This window comes from Prenolepis imparis, unplaced genomic scaffold, assembly GCF_030444845.1.
Source record: "Prenolepis imparis isolate NDT839.2.m4 unplaced genomic scaffold, iyPreImpa1.0 SCAF_7, whole genome shotgun sequence".
NCBI classification, from domain to species: domain Eukaryota; kingdom Metazoa; phylum Arthropoda; class Insecta; order Hymenoptera; family Formicidae; genus Prenolepis; species Prenolepis imparis.
Window position 1 is genome coordinate 1,195,335 of NW_028141165.1, and position 15,919 is coordinate 1,211,253.

General features: G+C 43.1%; 1 protein-coding gene across 6 annotated transcripts; it reads left to right on the top strand.

Moving 5' to 3' along the window:
* Nucleotides 1–1,224: 1,224 nt before the first annotated feature.
* Nucleotides 1,225–15,782, top strand: Acc (acetyl-CoA carboxylase). 6 transcript variants are annotated; one of them, XM_083042961.1, is made up of 13 exons: nucleotides 1,237–1,338; nucleotides 2,323–2,810; nucleotides 3,112–3,394; nucleotides 7,377–7,497; nucleotides 7,600–7,930; nucleotides 8,124–8,421; nucleotides 8,509–8,722; nucleotides 8,812–9,145; nucleotides 9,225–9,685; nucleotides 9,802–13,656; nucleotides 13,735–14,014; nucleotides 14,082–14,362; nucleotides 14,463–15,782. In XM_083042961.1, exons 2-13 carry the CDS (start codon nucleotides 2,777–2,779, stop codon nucleotides 15,066–15,068), a joined length of 7,098 nt encoding a protein of 2,365 aa, XP_082899087.1. In that variant the 5' UTR covers nucleotides 1,237–1,338; nucleotides 2,323–2,776; the 3' UTR covers nucleotides 15,069–15,782. The 6 variants fall into 6 exon arrangements, with proteins under 6 accessions (XP_082899089.1, XP_082899090.1, XP_082899087.1 ...); XM_083042959.1 differs by lacking the exon at nucleotides 1,237–1,338 and adding an exon at nucleotides 2,194–2,236; XM_083042963.1 differs by lacking the exon at nucleotides 2,323–2,810 and having other exon boundaries at nucleotides 1,225–1,338.
* Nucleotides 15,783–15,919: the final 137 nt, after the last annotated feature.

Consider the following 15,919-nt stretch of genomic DNA (forward strand, 5'->3'; position numbering starts at 1 on the left):
AAATAGAAAGACAGCGCGAACAAACGAGAAACGATATAATTAAATTAGCGAATGTTTATTGAGTCTTGTCGTCTGTTGGATTCTTCATATTCTTCTTCTTCGTTTTCTTTCTTTTCTTTGTTTTTTCAGTAAACCGAGACGCAATCAATGACAAATTCGCTGCGAGAGCTGTTTGCGCTCCAAGACTGTTTTCGGTCTTCAACACTTTGAAACATTCATCTCGGAATTCGTCGTTTGCTGTGTGCTTGATGATTCTACTTAACGCGGCGCTCAACATTGGACAAAATTTCAAGTCCTTGTCAGATTTGTCGCCCATGATTCTTCCGATTTACATTCCATCTAAGCCTTTGCGATGTGACTTTATTTAGCCTGCAATTGCCAAACTCGATTATATATTACATACATATACATATCATAATCATTGTTGACATAACAAGATAAAGATAAAAGCCAATGTTACGTAAAGATTTGTTATTAATGATACATTCAATAGTTTTTAAAAGATTTCTTTTTTACAAACAAACACATCAAATAACAAGATTAAAAAAAATAAACAAGAATCACACAAATAGATAGCTATTTTTAAACTTAGCCATAAATAATAGAGAGGTTATTTACAAGAAAACGAAGAGAAGAAAACTCATCCAAATGTCACGGAGTACATCTTCGTGTATTCGTTGTGTGAAGATATAAATACATTCTTCTCCGAGATAAATATTTAAAAAATTAACGTCTTGTACTTTTATATTGAACACTTTTATCGAAGAAAGAAAATTTTGAACGCATATGGTTACGTAGGACGCCTGTCAAATCCCGACCTCTGGTCGCCACTTATTGTAATAACCTCGTTGAATTCGCGACACCTGTCTCCGACAGACCTGCACACGTACTTTGCCGACCGATAAAAACGAGCGCGAAACTCACGCGACGATGAGGCGAGTCAGCGCGAGAGGAGGGTATAGTTAGAATGGTGTCGGTACGCACGTGAGAAATTTTCGCGTTTCTCCGTAAAGCGAAGAACCAGTGGCAGCGGATCGTGCGCGAAAGGAAAAGAGAAAAGAAAAGCTACAATCGTGCGGTGAAACGGTTCGCGATACCCTCGTCGTCCAGGAACCAGGAACGCCCGCGCGATCAATTCAAGCACATTCAAGTGAGAAAGAGAAAAATAAATAAAGACAATAAAATAAAAGAAACTTTCGAAACGCCTTCTCCTTCGAATCAGGCCTTTCACGGAGAACAAGCGTGACAACGAGCGACTCGAATGACAGAACAGGAACGAAGGGACGAACCTAACCTCAAGGAGGAGCGGGCCACTCCGCCGCGCAAGATTCGTCACCGGTGAGTCTGCGTGTGTCATGTTTAATGTGTGTTTATGTCCGCGCGCTCGTTTACGCTCGAGTTTAGCGCGAGATAAATGTGTACCCAGGATGGAGAGATCGCGCTGATTGTGAGATCCGCCCGTGAAAACGTCGAGTACGTCGACGGCTCGGAGCTGCACGCAACGGCGGATCGCGCCGCGTCACGCGGACCAATCGCCGTCGTCGGCGCGTCGCCTGACACTCCGTTCGACCAATCACCGCTCGCGCTTCATATATCTTTATTTTGTTGACACTCGCTCACGAAAATCTATATAACGCGATATAAACACTTTTCGCAGTACACGGAGAGAGATTTTTCCGAGAGGAGCGTGAATTTTTTTGACAAAAAGTGGGTCGCGAAATGTAAGATTTTTTTAGATGGAATATTATTTCTCCCTTTTCCGCCTCGTTTTTTTTTCAAAAACACAACGAGCGCGCTATCGATAATGAATATATAATGGTTATTTTGGCGAGCGATAATTTTCGCGTAAAATACGCATGCGCGCGCATCCAGGTGACTTGAGAATTCTCGATTCTACTCGTGTTGATGTAATTTAAAATGTATATATTCATTTTCATATGAATTATGCCTCCTATCGGCTTTGATTTTCATTTGCATAAATAATATGCAAGCTCGCGCTCGCATTATTTATCTCGCTCAATGAGAATTAAAACTTTTTATTTATCTACGATATACGATCATATAGATTAGTTTTTTTCTAAAATAAAAGGCGCCATAGAAAAATCAAAACAAAGTACGTCACACATCAAACTGCACACACGGTGCGTAGTATTTTCCTAATTGCGTTCGCAGTCCTTGAAGACTTGAAGATAAACACATATAAATACGAGACGCAGGCTTGCGGATGTACTATTTTGTAAGTAGAAAAATAAACGCGAGCATATCGTTCTGTCCGATGCTCGTCGATTCGTGCACGAAACTTGAAATGTACATAAATTTAAGGGAATTGTAAACGCGCCTCCGAGAGCCCTCGGAGATGATCGGCTTGGGATCTTCCTCTCGACGGAGCAGAGATCGACCCAGAGATGATTCGACATCCAATGCGGCACGAAAGAGTCGCGTGTAGAAGATAAAATCGTAAAATGACCTCGGGATCGGCGGGACCTGCCGTGACACCACCGGGGGCAACGTGACGCAACGACCCTTGAACCCACTTGACGCTCGCGATATCGCGCCACCGCTCTACAGTGTTATTACGACAACGCGTACTCCAACTTGGACTCGCACTCTCGGGCAAGTCGGCGAGGCGCACGCGATCCAGTCTTAGACCTCCCCTAATCCGGCTCGACATCAGGAGGAAAGGAACCGACCGCAGCTCCGGGTTCTTAGATGTCACTCGACGTAGAAGGATAATAAGTGACGCCGAGGCGAAGAAACGTAGGGGGTATTAGGCTGCATGCTGCGTCGTCTTCTGGATTCCCTGTTTTTCGGTATTTCTCCGTATAATTCGTATTTAACATACTTCTCCCCTCTCTAACATGCACGCCGCGTCTATTATGTACCCACATATTTTCTCACTCTTAAGAAAAATGGGGTAGTCACGGTGTGTATCTTCTTCTTCTTCTTTCCTTTCTCCTTTCTTTCGTCAAGTTACTTCTTCAAATTGTAACACCCTCTCCGAGGGGAGATTACTTTGTCACCAAAGTCATCCTTCTCGTCACCGTCTCGCAAGTCATCCTTGGAATCCGCATGAACGTATCGAGGGCATATATGGCGATTGTGTTTTTGAAGGTAACGTGGAGAGCACGGAGGGAACGGAGTCTGATTCCTCGACGGAAGAATCTTCCAGTCAGCTGATCGTCGAACACGTCGGTTCTTCCCCGGGGTCGTCCGTTCGCGCGAGAGAGATGTCGGAGTCACCGGTGAGCTTTGTCGTCGGGGAACCCGATCTCGATCCCGATCCTAGCGAGGTGCAGGAGATCGAGGATAGCTTCCCGATCGAGAACGATAGCGTCAATGTGCAGATGCAGAACAATGTCACGCCAGGATTGGTAGAGCGCCGTAAGCGTCTCAGGTGATTGTGTGTTTCCGTCATATTTTAATTTATTAATTGTACACACGAGTGGATTCGAGATATTCTCTAGACCAGGATAATCTCTCTCTCTCTCTCCTCCATAAGAGATTTTATTTCACCAAGTCAGTTTTGCTTCCGCTATCTACATAAACCTGAAGTATCGGGGGGGGGGGGGGTGATATCGTTGAAAATCCGGAATTTTTATGCAACTCGCGAGCGTAAGCAGCATTGTATTTATGAATAGACGAAATGAGTGGGTAGCGAGGGGGGCAGAGGGGGGAGGGGAATTCGAACGATGCGTGGACGTATATTCTCTCTTTAGTACTGTAATCTTTTTCACCGCTGCGACCCCATGACACTGAACGTTTGAATATTCAAAGACAGGCTTCCACACGCGAGTAAATGCGGTTACATTCGTTGAAAGAAAAAATTTATAAAACAAAAAGGCTTTGAATATGTCAACATTGATTAAAAGAAATTTAATAAGAATCAAACGCGAGATAAAGGCACGAGTAAGAAACTTTTTAAATAAATTTAGGCACTATTTATTAGTTTAAAGTTAGACATTTCATGATCCTACTTCAATAAGGTATAATAAAAATAAAAACAAAAGAAGCATGAAATAGAAAATTCAAATATAAGTAGATGTGTCTATAAAAAGAATTAATACAAATGGATGAAATAAAAATATAACGATATGAATCATGCATACATAGGGTCCCAGACGTCTTTCTATTTTATTATCTATTGAGAAAAAAATGTTTTTTTGTTTTCTTTCTTCAGAAATTTACAAGCGTAACATTGCGCGCGTCTTGTCAAGGTCATTATCGCGTTCGCGTTTAGAAAATAAATTGTAAGAAATTAAAATTTGATTAGTTTATTTTGGACGAACTTTTTGGCTGCGAATTCGACTTTACAATGATTATCGGACCACGAGATACTCCAAAACAGTTGATAACACGCGAAGCGAAGATATTTCGTTCTCTCTTTTTTGTTTTTGTTTTTTTTTTTTTTTTTTTTTTTTTTCTTACATATATATGTATTAGGCAAGTGTATAAATAATGTAAATGCGTAAATAGAACGAGACCTTTGATGTATCGTAGTTCTTCGTTAAATAAAAAGCGAAGACAGAGTTTTCGAAAAGACGCCGAATCGAAAAATCGCGTCGTTTTCTTTTTTTGATCGAAGAGCACAGAGAGATATCGCGAATGGAGAAAATATTATGTAACATATACGTACATGCATTTTGCGCTTCGTCTTCCCAGAGCAAGAGAGCGCAACCGCAGTATACGAATTCGTAATCTTTATTCATTATCGTTTTAGCATAAACACGCATAACGCGACGTATCGTATGAAGAGGAGAGGAAACGGAGAGATTCCGATGAAAAAAATTTTTAAGACCTTTAAAATCCGCTTTAATATATAATTGATGACGATAGCTTTTTGCTCTCCGTGTATACGCGCGAATAAGCTTAATAAGCAAATTCTGAAATGTCATATTGATCAATTTCGATACAACGAGTCATTATGCAATCCTTTCCACGTCTTATTTTATTTTGCGTGATGTAGAGACGGATTTATAAACACCTTAATTAAAATATTACCGTAAAAAGGTGCGAATATTTTTTAAGATCTATCACGTGTCAAAGTACGAGTATTTTCTAAACTAACATTTCTTTTTACCTCATTCAAATATCTTGATATATGGAAATACGAATATATAAAAGAACTCATGACTTAACTAGAAAGATCAAAGATTAATAAAATTTTCGAGATTTCTCGAATGTCATCGACATTTTCTTCTAAATGGAATGGTATAATTTTTTTTAAATCAATTTTCTCAAATTAAAAATTTTCCCCTAATTTGAGAAAATTGATTTTAAAAAAAATCATACGGTTCCATCAAAAACAATCTATTATTAAGTGTTATAAGAATGATAATTCGATTTTTTTTTAAATGCGAGACGCCAGTCAAATTAGGGGGAACTCTCCCTAATTAATTGATTTTAAAAAAATTATACAGTTTTTATTTAAAAAGAAAATGTCAGTGACCTTTCGAAAAACCTTGATAATCACATAAAAAATTTTATTAATATTTAACCTTTCGAGTTAAATCAATAAGTTTCTTTTTATTTTTCATATGACATAACAACAAAAATACTTTGAACCAAAAGTAATTGTAACGATATGTAGTAATTAGCGAGCGATTAAATGTCATTTATCGTAAATATGTCGGAAAAAAAAGAACTTTCCGATTTGTCACGTAAACGAAAAATTAAAAGAGGGATACATACATTTACAACCGGTTGACACCTCCCATTTTTCTTCCTGCCTCTCGAGGCTATTTATTAAAACAAAAAAATATAAATTATATACGTGTCTCTTCTCACAGGTATCATAAGCCTAAAAAGGTAGGGGAATTCTTGCGGTGTCTCGTTGAAGAATAGTCAATTGGATAGAAACTTGTACTCGTCAGTGAACGCTCGCTCGCCTTTCCAACAAGACGGTCAACGCTACGATAAGTGTTACGCACTCGTACATTTCGTTTTCTCTTTTTTTTTACTTTTTGTTTTACTTTTCATTCTCTTTTTCGCGTAAGTATACGTGGAACGCAGAATTTTGCAATTTAAACAGCGCGTAATAAAAACCTGTACATGGGTCGCGACGCAAAAATATTCTCCATATTTTCACGATAACTGACGATAACTGGCGTCTTGCCTTTAAAAAGAATCGAATTATCATTTCTTATAACGCACAATTAACAATAGATTGTTCTTTGGCTGTGTCTAGCCGTTTTCATCAGGAGGCGAGACAACTTGATGTCTCGTTTATTTTCCATCATACGCGAGTATTTTTCAATTTTAAAAGATTTGTTTTATTTCCCCTCGCTATTCTTTTTTACAATATCTTGCAATGTCAATGACGACTGGAGTGTTTTACGACGACATAAAGATAATATAATTATAGTACGTAAGATACGACCCCGAACACATGTAAAATATAGATAGTTGCAGGATCATCTATATATCCCAAGGTTGTACTGATTGTCATTTAGAAAAGAAACATTTTCATTTATTTCCGTGTCTTTAATATTCCGTGTCTTATCAGATCTCTCGTATCATTCATACAAGCGAGAAGCGAAGTCAAGTTGATGAGTTTTTGGTTCGATGATTGTGTCTGAAGCTATCTGATTATTCGCGCGTATTTGTTAATTTTCGGCGGTGGGATCTTGAATATTTGGACCCGTTTCGAGTTTCGGAAAGTTAAGATGAAGAAACGGATGAAGAGATTCGTTTTGGCGGAGAGTACGGAGAAGGATAAAAACTGGAAGAGTTCGGACAATCTGTTGTTGCGCGTGGCATCTAAAATGAGCCTAATAAACGCAAAGAATGACATACCGGACGAGAAGGAGGTAAAGGACACGAAGGTCGAGCAAGTGAACCATCTGTCACCGGCTTCGGAAATAACGTAATCACATTTTACTTTGCGGATGCACAAACAAATGACATACACGAACACCATAAATCAACATGCGAGAGTCGAGAAAAAAGGAAATTTTAATCGATACTGTATGGGAAAAGTAACACCAGATAATCAATTGAAATCAACTAATCGAATTTACTCTAAACTGTAAAAAAAAGAGTAACAAATATGCTAATCATATTCTTTTGGCAATATGAAATATATTTGCTCGTATAATGAATGTGCAAAGTACCTATATATATATATAATGATTGATATTTATTTTCAAGGAATTTTGCGATAAATATATATAGTATATATTCTATTTATATATGTATAAAATATTCTATTCTAGATTTATGTATCTACATATATATATCTTGAATAGAATATTTTTATATATGTATATCTGTACAAATACATAATATAAAATTAAATATAATTTTTATTATACATATATAATTACAAAAATTATGATAATATAATAAATCATATTTATACAAAGATTGTGATTTGACAGGCCCAGCATGTCGCAGGGTACGGTGATGATTCTGGCGCAAAATCGGCACGATAAGGACTTCACTGTCGCGACTCCCGAGGAGTTTGTCCACCGTTTCGGAGGCACTAAGGTTATCAACAAGGTAAATCGACTCTAAATGACACTCGGAGCAGCCTAAAGCGCAAAGAGAAAATCTCAAGCGTCGACGCTGCTGCTACGGATTTTTACGTTGGATTGTTTCCAGGTGCTGATCGCCAACAATGGTATCGCTGCGGTCAAATGCATGCGCTCGATTCGACGCTGGTCGTACGAGATGTTTAAGAACGAGAGAGCCGTGCGTTTCGTGGTGATGGTCACGCCTGAAGATCTGAAGGCGAACGCGGAGTACATCAAAATGGCAGATCACTACGTGCCAGTACCTGGTGGGACCAACAACAACAATTACGCTAACGTGGAACTGATCGTCGATATCGCGTTACGTACTCAGGTCCAAGCAGTTTGGGCCGGATGGGGCCACGCTTCGGAAAATCCGAAACTTCCGGAACTGCTCCACAAAAATAACATCTGCTTCATTGGTATAAAAAAAAAGATATATCAAATCGCGGATTTTAATGAAAAAGAAAAATGCGTCTCTTTTTCTCTGTCTCTTCGGCTGTATCAAATATTGCACAAAAATTTATTTAAATCAATCGTCCCGTGATACAAAGTTTTTGCGAAACTTTTAATATACTTTATACCGGTTTACACTCTCTAATATTTTCTTGGCAGGACCGTCCGAGAGAGCCATGTGGGCTTTAGGTGACAAAATCGCGTCCAGCATAGTCGCTCAAACCGCGGACGTACCGACTCTTCCTTGGTCAGGATCGGAATTGACAGCGCATTACAGCGGGAAAAAGATTAAGATATCGTCGGAACTTTTCAAAAAGGGATGCGTCAACTCTGCAGAGGAGTGTTTGGCAGCGGTCAACAAGATCGGCTTCCCGATCATGGTGAAAGCGAGCGAGGGTGGCGGCGGTAAAGGGATCAGGAAAGTTGAAAACGCCGAAGAGTTACCCACTTTGTTCAGGTAAACGCTTCTTCAAAATTGCCGCAATCGCGGAAAAGGATCTTTTTTTTTGCATCCGTTTCTATTTCAAGGATTTCTAATATTTAGACAAGTGCAGACTGAAATACCCGGCTCGCCGATATTTATCATGAAACTGGCTAAATGCGCTCGTCACCTGGAAGTGCAATTACTAGCCGATAATTACGGCAACGCGATATCACTATTTGGACGCGATTGCTCTATCCAGAGGAGACATCAAAAAATTATCGAGGAGGCGCCGGCCGTGATCGCCAAGCCAGAGGTTTTCGAAGAGATGGAAAAAGTAAATGAATACCGTTGAGAGATTACTACCTTGACATTAATTATGACTTTGATCGATTGCCTTATTGATCCGTTCAAACTATTATATAGGCCGCTGTGAGACTGGCAAAAATGGTGGGATACGTTAGCGCGGGTACCGTGGAGTATCTATACGATACATCAGGCAGATATTACTTCTTGGAGCTGAATCCGCGTCTTCAAGTGGAACATCCCTGTACCGAGATGGTGTCGGACGTGAACTTGCCAGCGGCCCAGTTACAAATAGCTATGGGTTTACCGTTACATCACATCAAGGATATACGTCTTTTGTATGGAGAAACCCCCTGGGGCAATAACCCGATCGACTTTGATCAGCCGCATCACAAACCTCAACCATGGGGCCACGTTATAGCAGCTAGAATCACTAGCGAGAATCCTGACGAAGGTAAAATAATTTCTTCTTTACGTTTAGCGTATGATTCTTAGCGAGTATAAATGACAACTCGGCTTGGATTTTTTTTTAGGCTTTAAACCGAGTTCCGGCACAGTGCAGGAGTTGAATTTTCGATCGTCCAAGAATGTATGGGGCTATTTTTCGGTCGCTGCTTCGGGAGGCCTTCACGAATTCGCTGATTCGCAATTCGGTCATTGTTTCTCGTGGGGCGAAAACCGCTATCAGGCTAGAGAAAATTTAGTCATAGCCCTGAAAGAATTAAGTATCAGGGGCGATTTTAGGACCACGGTTGAATATCTCATCACTCTGCTGGAAACCGAATCCTTTCAACAAAATAACATAGACACCGCTTGGCTCGACCTGCTGATCTCAGAACGTGTCCGCAGCGATAAACCGGATGTCTTGCTGGCTGTGACCTGCGGAGCACTTCATATCGCCGATAGAATGATCACGGCCGCTTTCACCGGATTTCAGACGGCCTTGGAAAAGGGTCAAATACAGGCTAGCAACGATTTAGACAACGTTGCCGACGTAAGTTTCTGCTCGGTCGATTAGTCGAATAATGCGCGACTTTTTCGGAAATAATCTTGCATTGTAAATTACATTTTTCTTCAAATATTTCATTACACTATGTATATACGTTATAGGTAGAGCTAATCAACGATGGATTTAAGTACAAAGTACAAGCTGCCAAATGTGGTCCCAATAGCTATTTTCTCGTGATGAACGGTTCTTACAAAGAGGTGGAGATCCATCGCATGTCGGACGGAGGTTTGCTGCTTTCGCTGGACGGTTCGAGTCTCACGACTTACATGCGAGAAGAGGTGGATCGTTATAGAATTATGATAGGAAACCAAACGTGCGTTTTCGAAAAGGATAACGATCCATCCTTGCTGAGATCACCGTCGGCCGGCAAGTTAATTAATTTTTTGGTCGAGGACGGCGGTCACGTGGGCACCGGCCAGGCGTACGCCGAAATCGAAGTGATGAAAATGGTCATGACCGTTACTGCCAGCGAAGCGGGTAGCGTCTTTTACGTTAAGCGACCTGGCGCTATACTGGAAGCTGGTACCCTGATCGCGCATCTCGACCTGGACGATCCGTCACTGGTAACGAAAGCGCAAGAGTATACGGGACAGTTTCTAGCGACAGCGGTGCTTTCCATACCGGACAAATTGAACCACCTTCATACCAAGTATCGAAACGCTTTGGAAAATACACTGGCTGGTTACTGTCTGCCGGATCCGTATCATTTGCCACGTTTGCGGGAGCTAATCGAGAAATTCATGTGTTCGTTGCGCGATCCTAATTTACCATTACACGAATTGCAGGAGGTAATCGCGACGATATCCGGCAGAATTCCCATCTCGGTGGAGAAGAAGATTCGCAAATTGATGTCGTTATACGAGCGAAACATCACGTCAATCTTAGCCCAATTTCCCAGTCAACAGATCGCTGCCGTAATTGACACACATGCGGCCACTCTGTCAAAAAGAGCTGAGCGCGATGTATTCTTCTTGACGACCCAAACCATCGTGCAATTGGTACAGAGATATCGAAACGGCATACGCGGTCGAATGAAAACCGCGGTGCACGAACTACTGCGACAATATTACACGGTTGAGAGCCAGTTCCAACAGGGTCATTACGACAAATGCGTTTCCGCGCTGATAGAGAAGTACAAGGACGACGTGGCAACCGTCACTGATATGATTTTCAGTCACAATCAAGTGACAAAGAAGAATGTCTTGGTTACTATGCTGATCGATCATTTGTGGGCCAACGAGCCCGGTCTTACCGACGAGCTCTCGAGCACGTTGACCGAACTGACCAGCCTGAATCGCACAGAACACAGTCGCGTCGCGCTGAGAGCCAGACAAGTGTTGATCGCAGCTCATCAACCCGCCTACGAGCTCAGACACAATCAGATGGAGTCCATATTTCTCTCTGCAGTGGATATGTACGGGCACGACTTTCATCCGGAGAACTTGCAGAAGCTCATTCTTTCAGAAACGTCCATCTTCGACATTCTTCATGACTTTTTCTATCATACTAATCGCGCGGTGTGTAACGCCGCCTTGGAGGTATACGTGCGACGAGCTTACATCAGTTATGATCTAACGTGTTTGCAACACCTGGAGCTGTCCGGCGAGATGCCGCTGGTATATTTCCAATTCGTTTTACCCAGCAATCATCCGAATCGTCAGAATCAATCCTTGGTGGATTACAGAGCCGGCGCGATGGCGGCTTTCCAGGATCTCGAGCAATTCAGTCAATACGCGGACGAGGTCTTGGATCTGTTGGACGATTTGTCGAGCCCTACACCGGTAGTGTCCGCGAAATTGTTGGAGGCGATGGACGCTGTCGGCAGCGAATCGCGGCACAGCACGTCCATCAATGTGTCCTTGAGCATGGCGGCGGACGGAACAACGTCAGTTACAGCGGCAGCGGCGGCGCCCAACGACAAGTTCACCGAACCAGTTCACATATTGAGTATCGCGATCAAGGAAAGCGGTACCGAGGACGACGCTACTATGGCCCGAATGTTTGGAGACTGGTGCGCCAATAACAAAGAAGAATTAATGACCCGCGGCATCCGTAGAGTGACATTCGCCGCGCTCAAGAGGAAACAGTTCCCCAAGTTCTTCACCTTCCGTCAGCGAGAGGGTTTCGTCGAGGACAGGATCTATCGGCATCTCGAACCCGGTTGCGCCTTCCAATTGGAATTGAATCGCATGCGAACGTACGATCTTGAGGCGCTCCCGACATCGAATCAGAAGATGCATCTGTATCTTGGCCAGGCCAAGGTCGCCAAGGGTCAACAAGTTACCGATTATCGTTTCTTCATTCGCTCGATTATACGGCACTCCGATCTCATCACGAAGGAGGCGAGCTTCGATTATCTTCACAACGAGGGCGAACGTGTTCTCCTCGAGGCTATGGACGAATTGGAGGTCGCGTTCTCGCATCCTCTCGCGAAACGCACCGAGTGCAACCACATCTTCTTGAACTTTGTACCCACGGTTATTATGGATCCAAATAGAATAGAGGAGAGCGTGACAAGTATGGTGTTGCGGTATGGACCGAGATTGTGGAAGCTGCACGTGCGACAGGCGGAGATCAAGATGACCATAAGGCCCGCACCAGGGAAACCGACCTCCAACCTGCGCCTTTGTATCGCCAACGACAGCGGATACAGCATCGATTTGCATCTTTACACGGAGGCCACCGATCCCAAGACGGGCATCATCCGTTTCGAGTCTTATCCACCCACAACGGTGAACGCAGCCAATTGGAGGCCGGGTCCTATGCACGGACTACCGATCGCCACGCCGTATCTTACCAAGGATTATCTCCAGGCGAAGAGGTTCCAGGCGCAGAGCGCCGGTACGACTTACGTCTACGACTTGCCAGACATGTTCCGGCAACAAGTCGAGAAATTGTGGCAGAAATACATAGAGGAGAGACCACTGAACGATGGTCAGAATCCGATCGCGACCCCCAATCCGGTGATGGACGTGGTGGAGTTGGTGCTACAGGCAGAACAATTGGTCGAGCAGAAGCGATTGCCGGGTGAGAACGACGTTGGCATGATCGCGTGGCGATTGACTCTGTATACCCCGGAATGTCCGTACGGTCGGGACATCATACTCATCGCCAATGATCTCACGTACCTCCTAGGCTCGTTCGGAATACGCGAGGATTTGCTGTTTTGCCGAGCTTCCGAGAGAGCGAGGCAGCTCCGATGTCCGCGGATATACTTCTCGGCCAATTCCGGCGCCCGTATCGGTCTGGCCGAAGAGGTGAAGGCTCTCTTCAGGATCGCGTGGGAGGACGAGAATGAACTGGAGAAAGGCTTCAAGTACATATATCTCACGCCGGATGATTACACGCGCTTGGCATCCTTCAATTCAGTCAAGGCTTCGCTGATTGAGGATCCCGCGGGCGAGTCCCGGTACAGGATCACGGACATTATCGGCAAGGACGACGGCTTGGGAGTGGAAAATCTCAAATACGCTGGTCTGATCGCTGGCGAAACGTCCCGGGCTTACGACGAGATAATCACCATCTCTATAGTGTCTTGTCGCGCGATCGGTATTGGCAGTTATCTGGTGCGTCTCGGCCAGAGAGTGATACAGATCGAGAATTCGCACATTATTCTGACCGGTTACCGAGCGCTGAACGCCGTCCTAGGTCGCGAGGTTTACGCTAGCAACAATCAGTTGGGCGGCACTCAAATTATGCACAACAACGGGGTGTCTCACGCGACCGATGCCCGGGACATGGATGGAGTCGCGACCGCCTTGAAGTGGCTCACTTACTTCCCCAGAAACAAGGGTGCCTCGTTACCGATACTCCTGCCCATCACGGATCCGATCGATCGTGAAATCGCTTATATGCCCACGAAAACGGCCTACGATCCTAGATGGATGCTAGAAGGCAGACCCTGCACCGAGTCGAATGCTTGGGAGAGCGGTTTCTTCGACCGAGGATCGTGGCACGTGAGTGCTTTTATCTTTTTCTTTCGCATTTTTCGTTTAGCAAATTTTCATTAACCGACTCGTGTCTTGTACGAGTAGGAAATAATGAGGCCGTGGGCGCAAACGGTGGTGACCGGACGGGCCAGACTCGGTGGTATACCGTGCGGGGTGATCGCCGTCGAGACCAGGACTGTCGAACTGCATTTGCCGGCTGATCCCGCCAATCTGGATTCCGAAGCCAAGACCCTGTCTCAAGCTGGACAGGTTTGGTTCCCGGACAGCGCGTACAAGACTGCGCAGGTTATTCAAGATTTCGGAAGGGAGGAATTACCGCTATTTATCTTTGCTAATTGGAGAGGCTTCTCCGGAGGCATGAAGGGTAAGTCGTTCGAGCGTCCTTCGATTAATCCTCATAGTTTTATTTCATCATCTTCTCTCTTTTATAGACATGTACGAGCAAATTGTCAAGTTTGGCGCATACATCGTCGACGGGCTACGGCAATATTCTAAGCCGATATTCATTTATATCCCGCCGAATGGAGAGCTCAGAGGTGGCGCTTGGGCTGTCGTGGATCCTACGATAAATCCTCGTTTCATGGAGATGTTCGCCGACAACACCAGCAGAGGTGGCGTCTTGGAAGCCGATGCGATTGTAGAGATTAAATTTCGAAACAAGGACATTGTGAAAACTATGCATAGAGTCGATCCCGTTATAGTCAAGCTAAAGGTAGGCTTACTTATAAAATATTTAATCCCATCGTTAACAGTGATGCCTTACGATTTCAAGTCAACTCGTTTATGTAACTCGTGTATGTAACTCTTTTTAGGAAAAATTGTCGACCGCAACGGAAGAACGATTGGAGCTCGAAGCACAGATTCGAAAACGCGAGAAACTCCTGGAGCCAATGTACCGTCAAGTCGCCATTTATTTCGCCGACCTGCACGATACGCCGGAGAGAATGTTCGAGAAGAATACGATTCAAGAGATAATACCGTGGAAGAAAGCGCGACGCTTGTTTTACTGGCGATTACGACGCAGGCTTCTGGAGGAGGAGATTAAAAACGAGATCTTATCGACGCAGCCGAACCTCGATGTCAGGCAGGTAGGAGCAATGTTGCGACGCTGGTTCATCGAGGACAAGGGAACGACGGAATCGTACTTGTGGGATCAGGACGAGGCCGCGACCTACTGGCTGGAGGCTCAACATAGAACGGACGACAGTGTCGTGTCGCGTAATATAACGTGCGTGAAGAGAGACGCGGTGGTGACGCGTATCAAGGAGGCTCTGGACATCTGTCCGGAGATTAGACTGGACACTGTTCTGGAAATTGCGCACAGACTGCAACCGGCCGAACGAGCAGAGTTGCAGAGAACTTTGTCGCAGATGGAGACAACGGGGCAAGAGCATCAGGACACGGATGTCTCATCCTGAGTCCTGAGTGTATTTTGCGTGTAAGCATACTTGCCGCGATAATTTCATTCATTCCAGCTTGTTAAATGCTCGTCAATAGTACAATTCATCGTCAAAGCCATAACGTAATTATTCGTATCGGTTTTAACAAATATATCCTCTGTTATCAAGGATAATCAATCGATTAATAATCAAGTAGGAGATGTTTTAAATGGATAGTGTGTTTCAAAGGCTTTTTTAATTTCGACTTCATTTCTGAAGATCGAAGAATCTCAACGGTTAAACCCTTGGCGAGGGTTTTTAATTTAGAAATTTGAGAAATATTCAAAAATATATCGCGCTAACATCCTATTAGTTAGATAGTTTGTTGAGCGATTTTTATCGTAATTTCCAATATATCGAGAATGCTCGAAATACATATATTTTTGAAAATAAATATTTTATTAAATAGAAAAATAAAAGCGCGTCACTGCCATTCATGTGACCGTGGTGATGATATCTATACTATGTCTATGGTAATCCATAGACATGGTATAGATACCATCAGTATTCACCATCAGTATCAAGTATAATTACTTACATCGTAATGTGAGATTCGGAACACCGAAAATATCGCATGTTCCTTCAGCTGCATTTCTTTGTCGCGACTCTTAAACTTTTATAAATTAGATACACACACAAGTCTGGAAAGAAAATATAAATTTGTATAATAAAATAAGTTATTAAAATCCATAATCACATATCTTATAATTTATTTATAACGGCATTATATTTATAACGACATTAAAGCATGGAATCTTAACATACATCTTTCAACTTTCAATTCCTTAATTATAACGCTTTGATGATAAGACACTACTTTCCTTTTGATG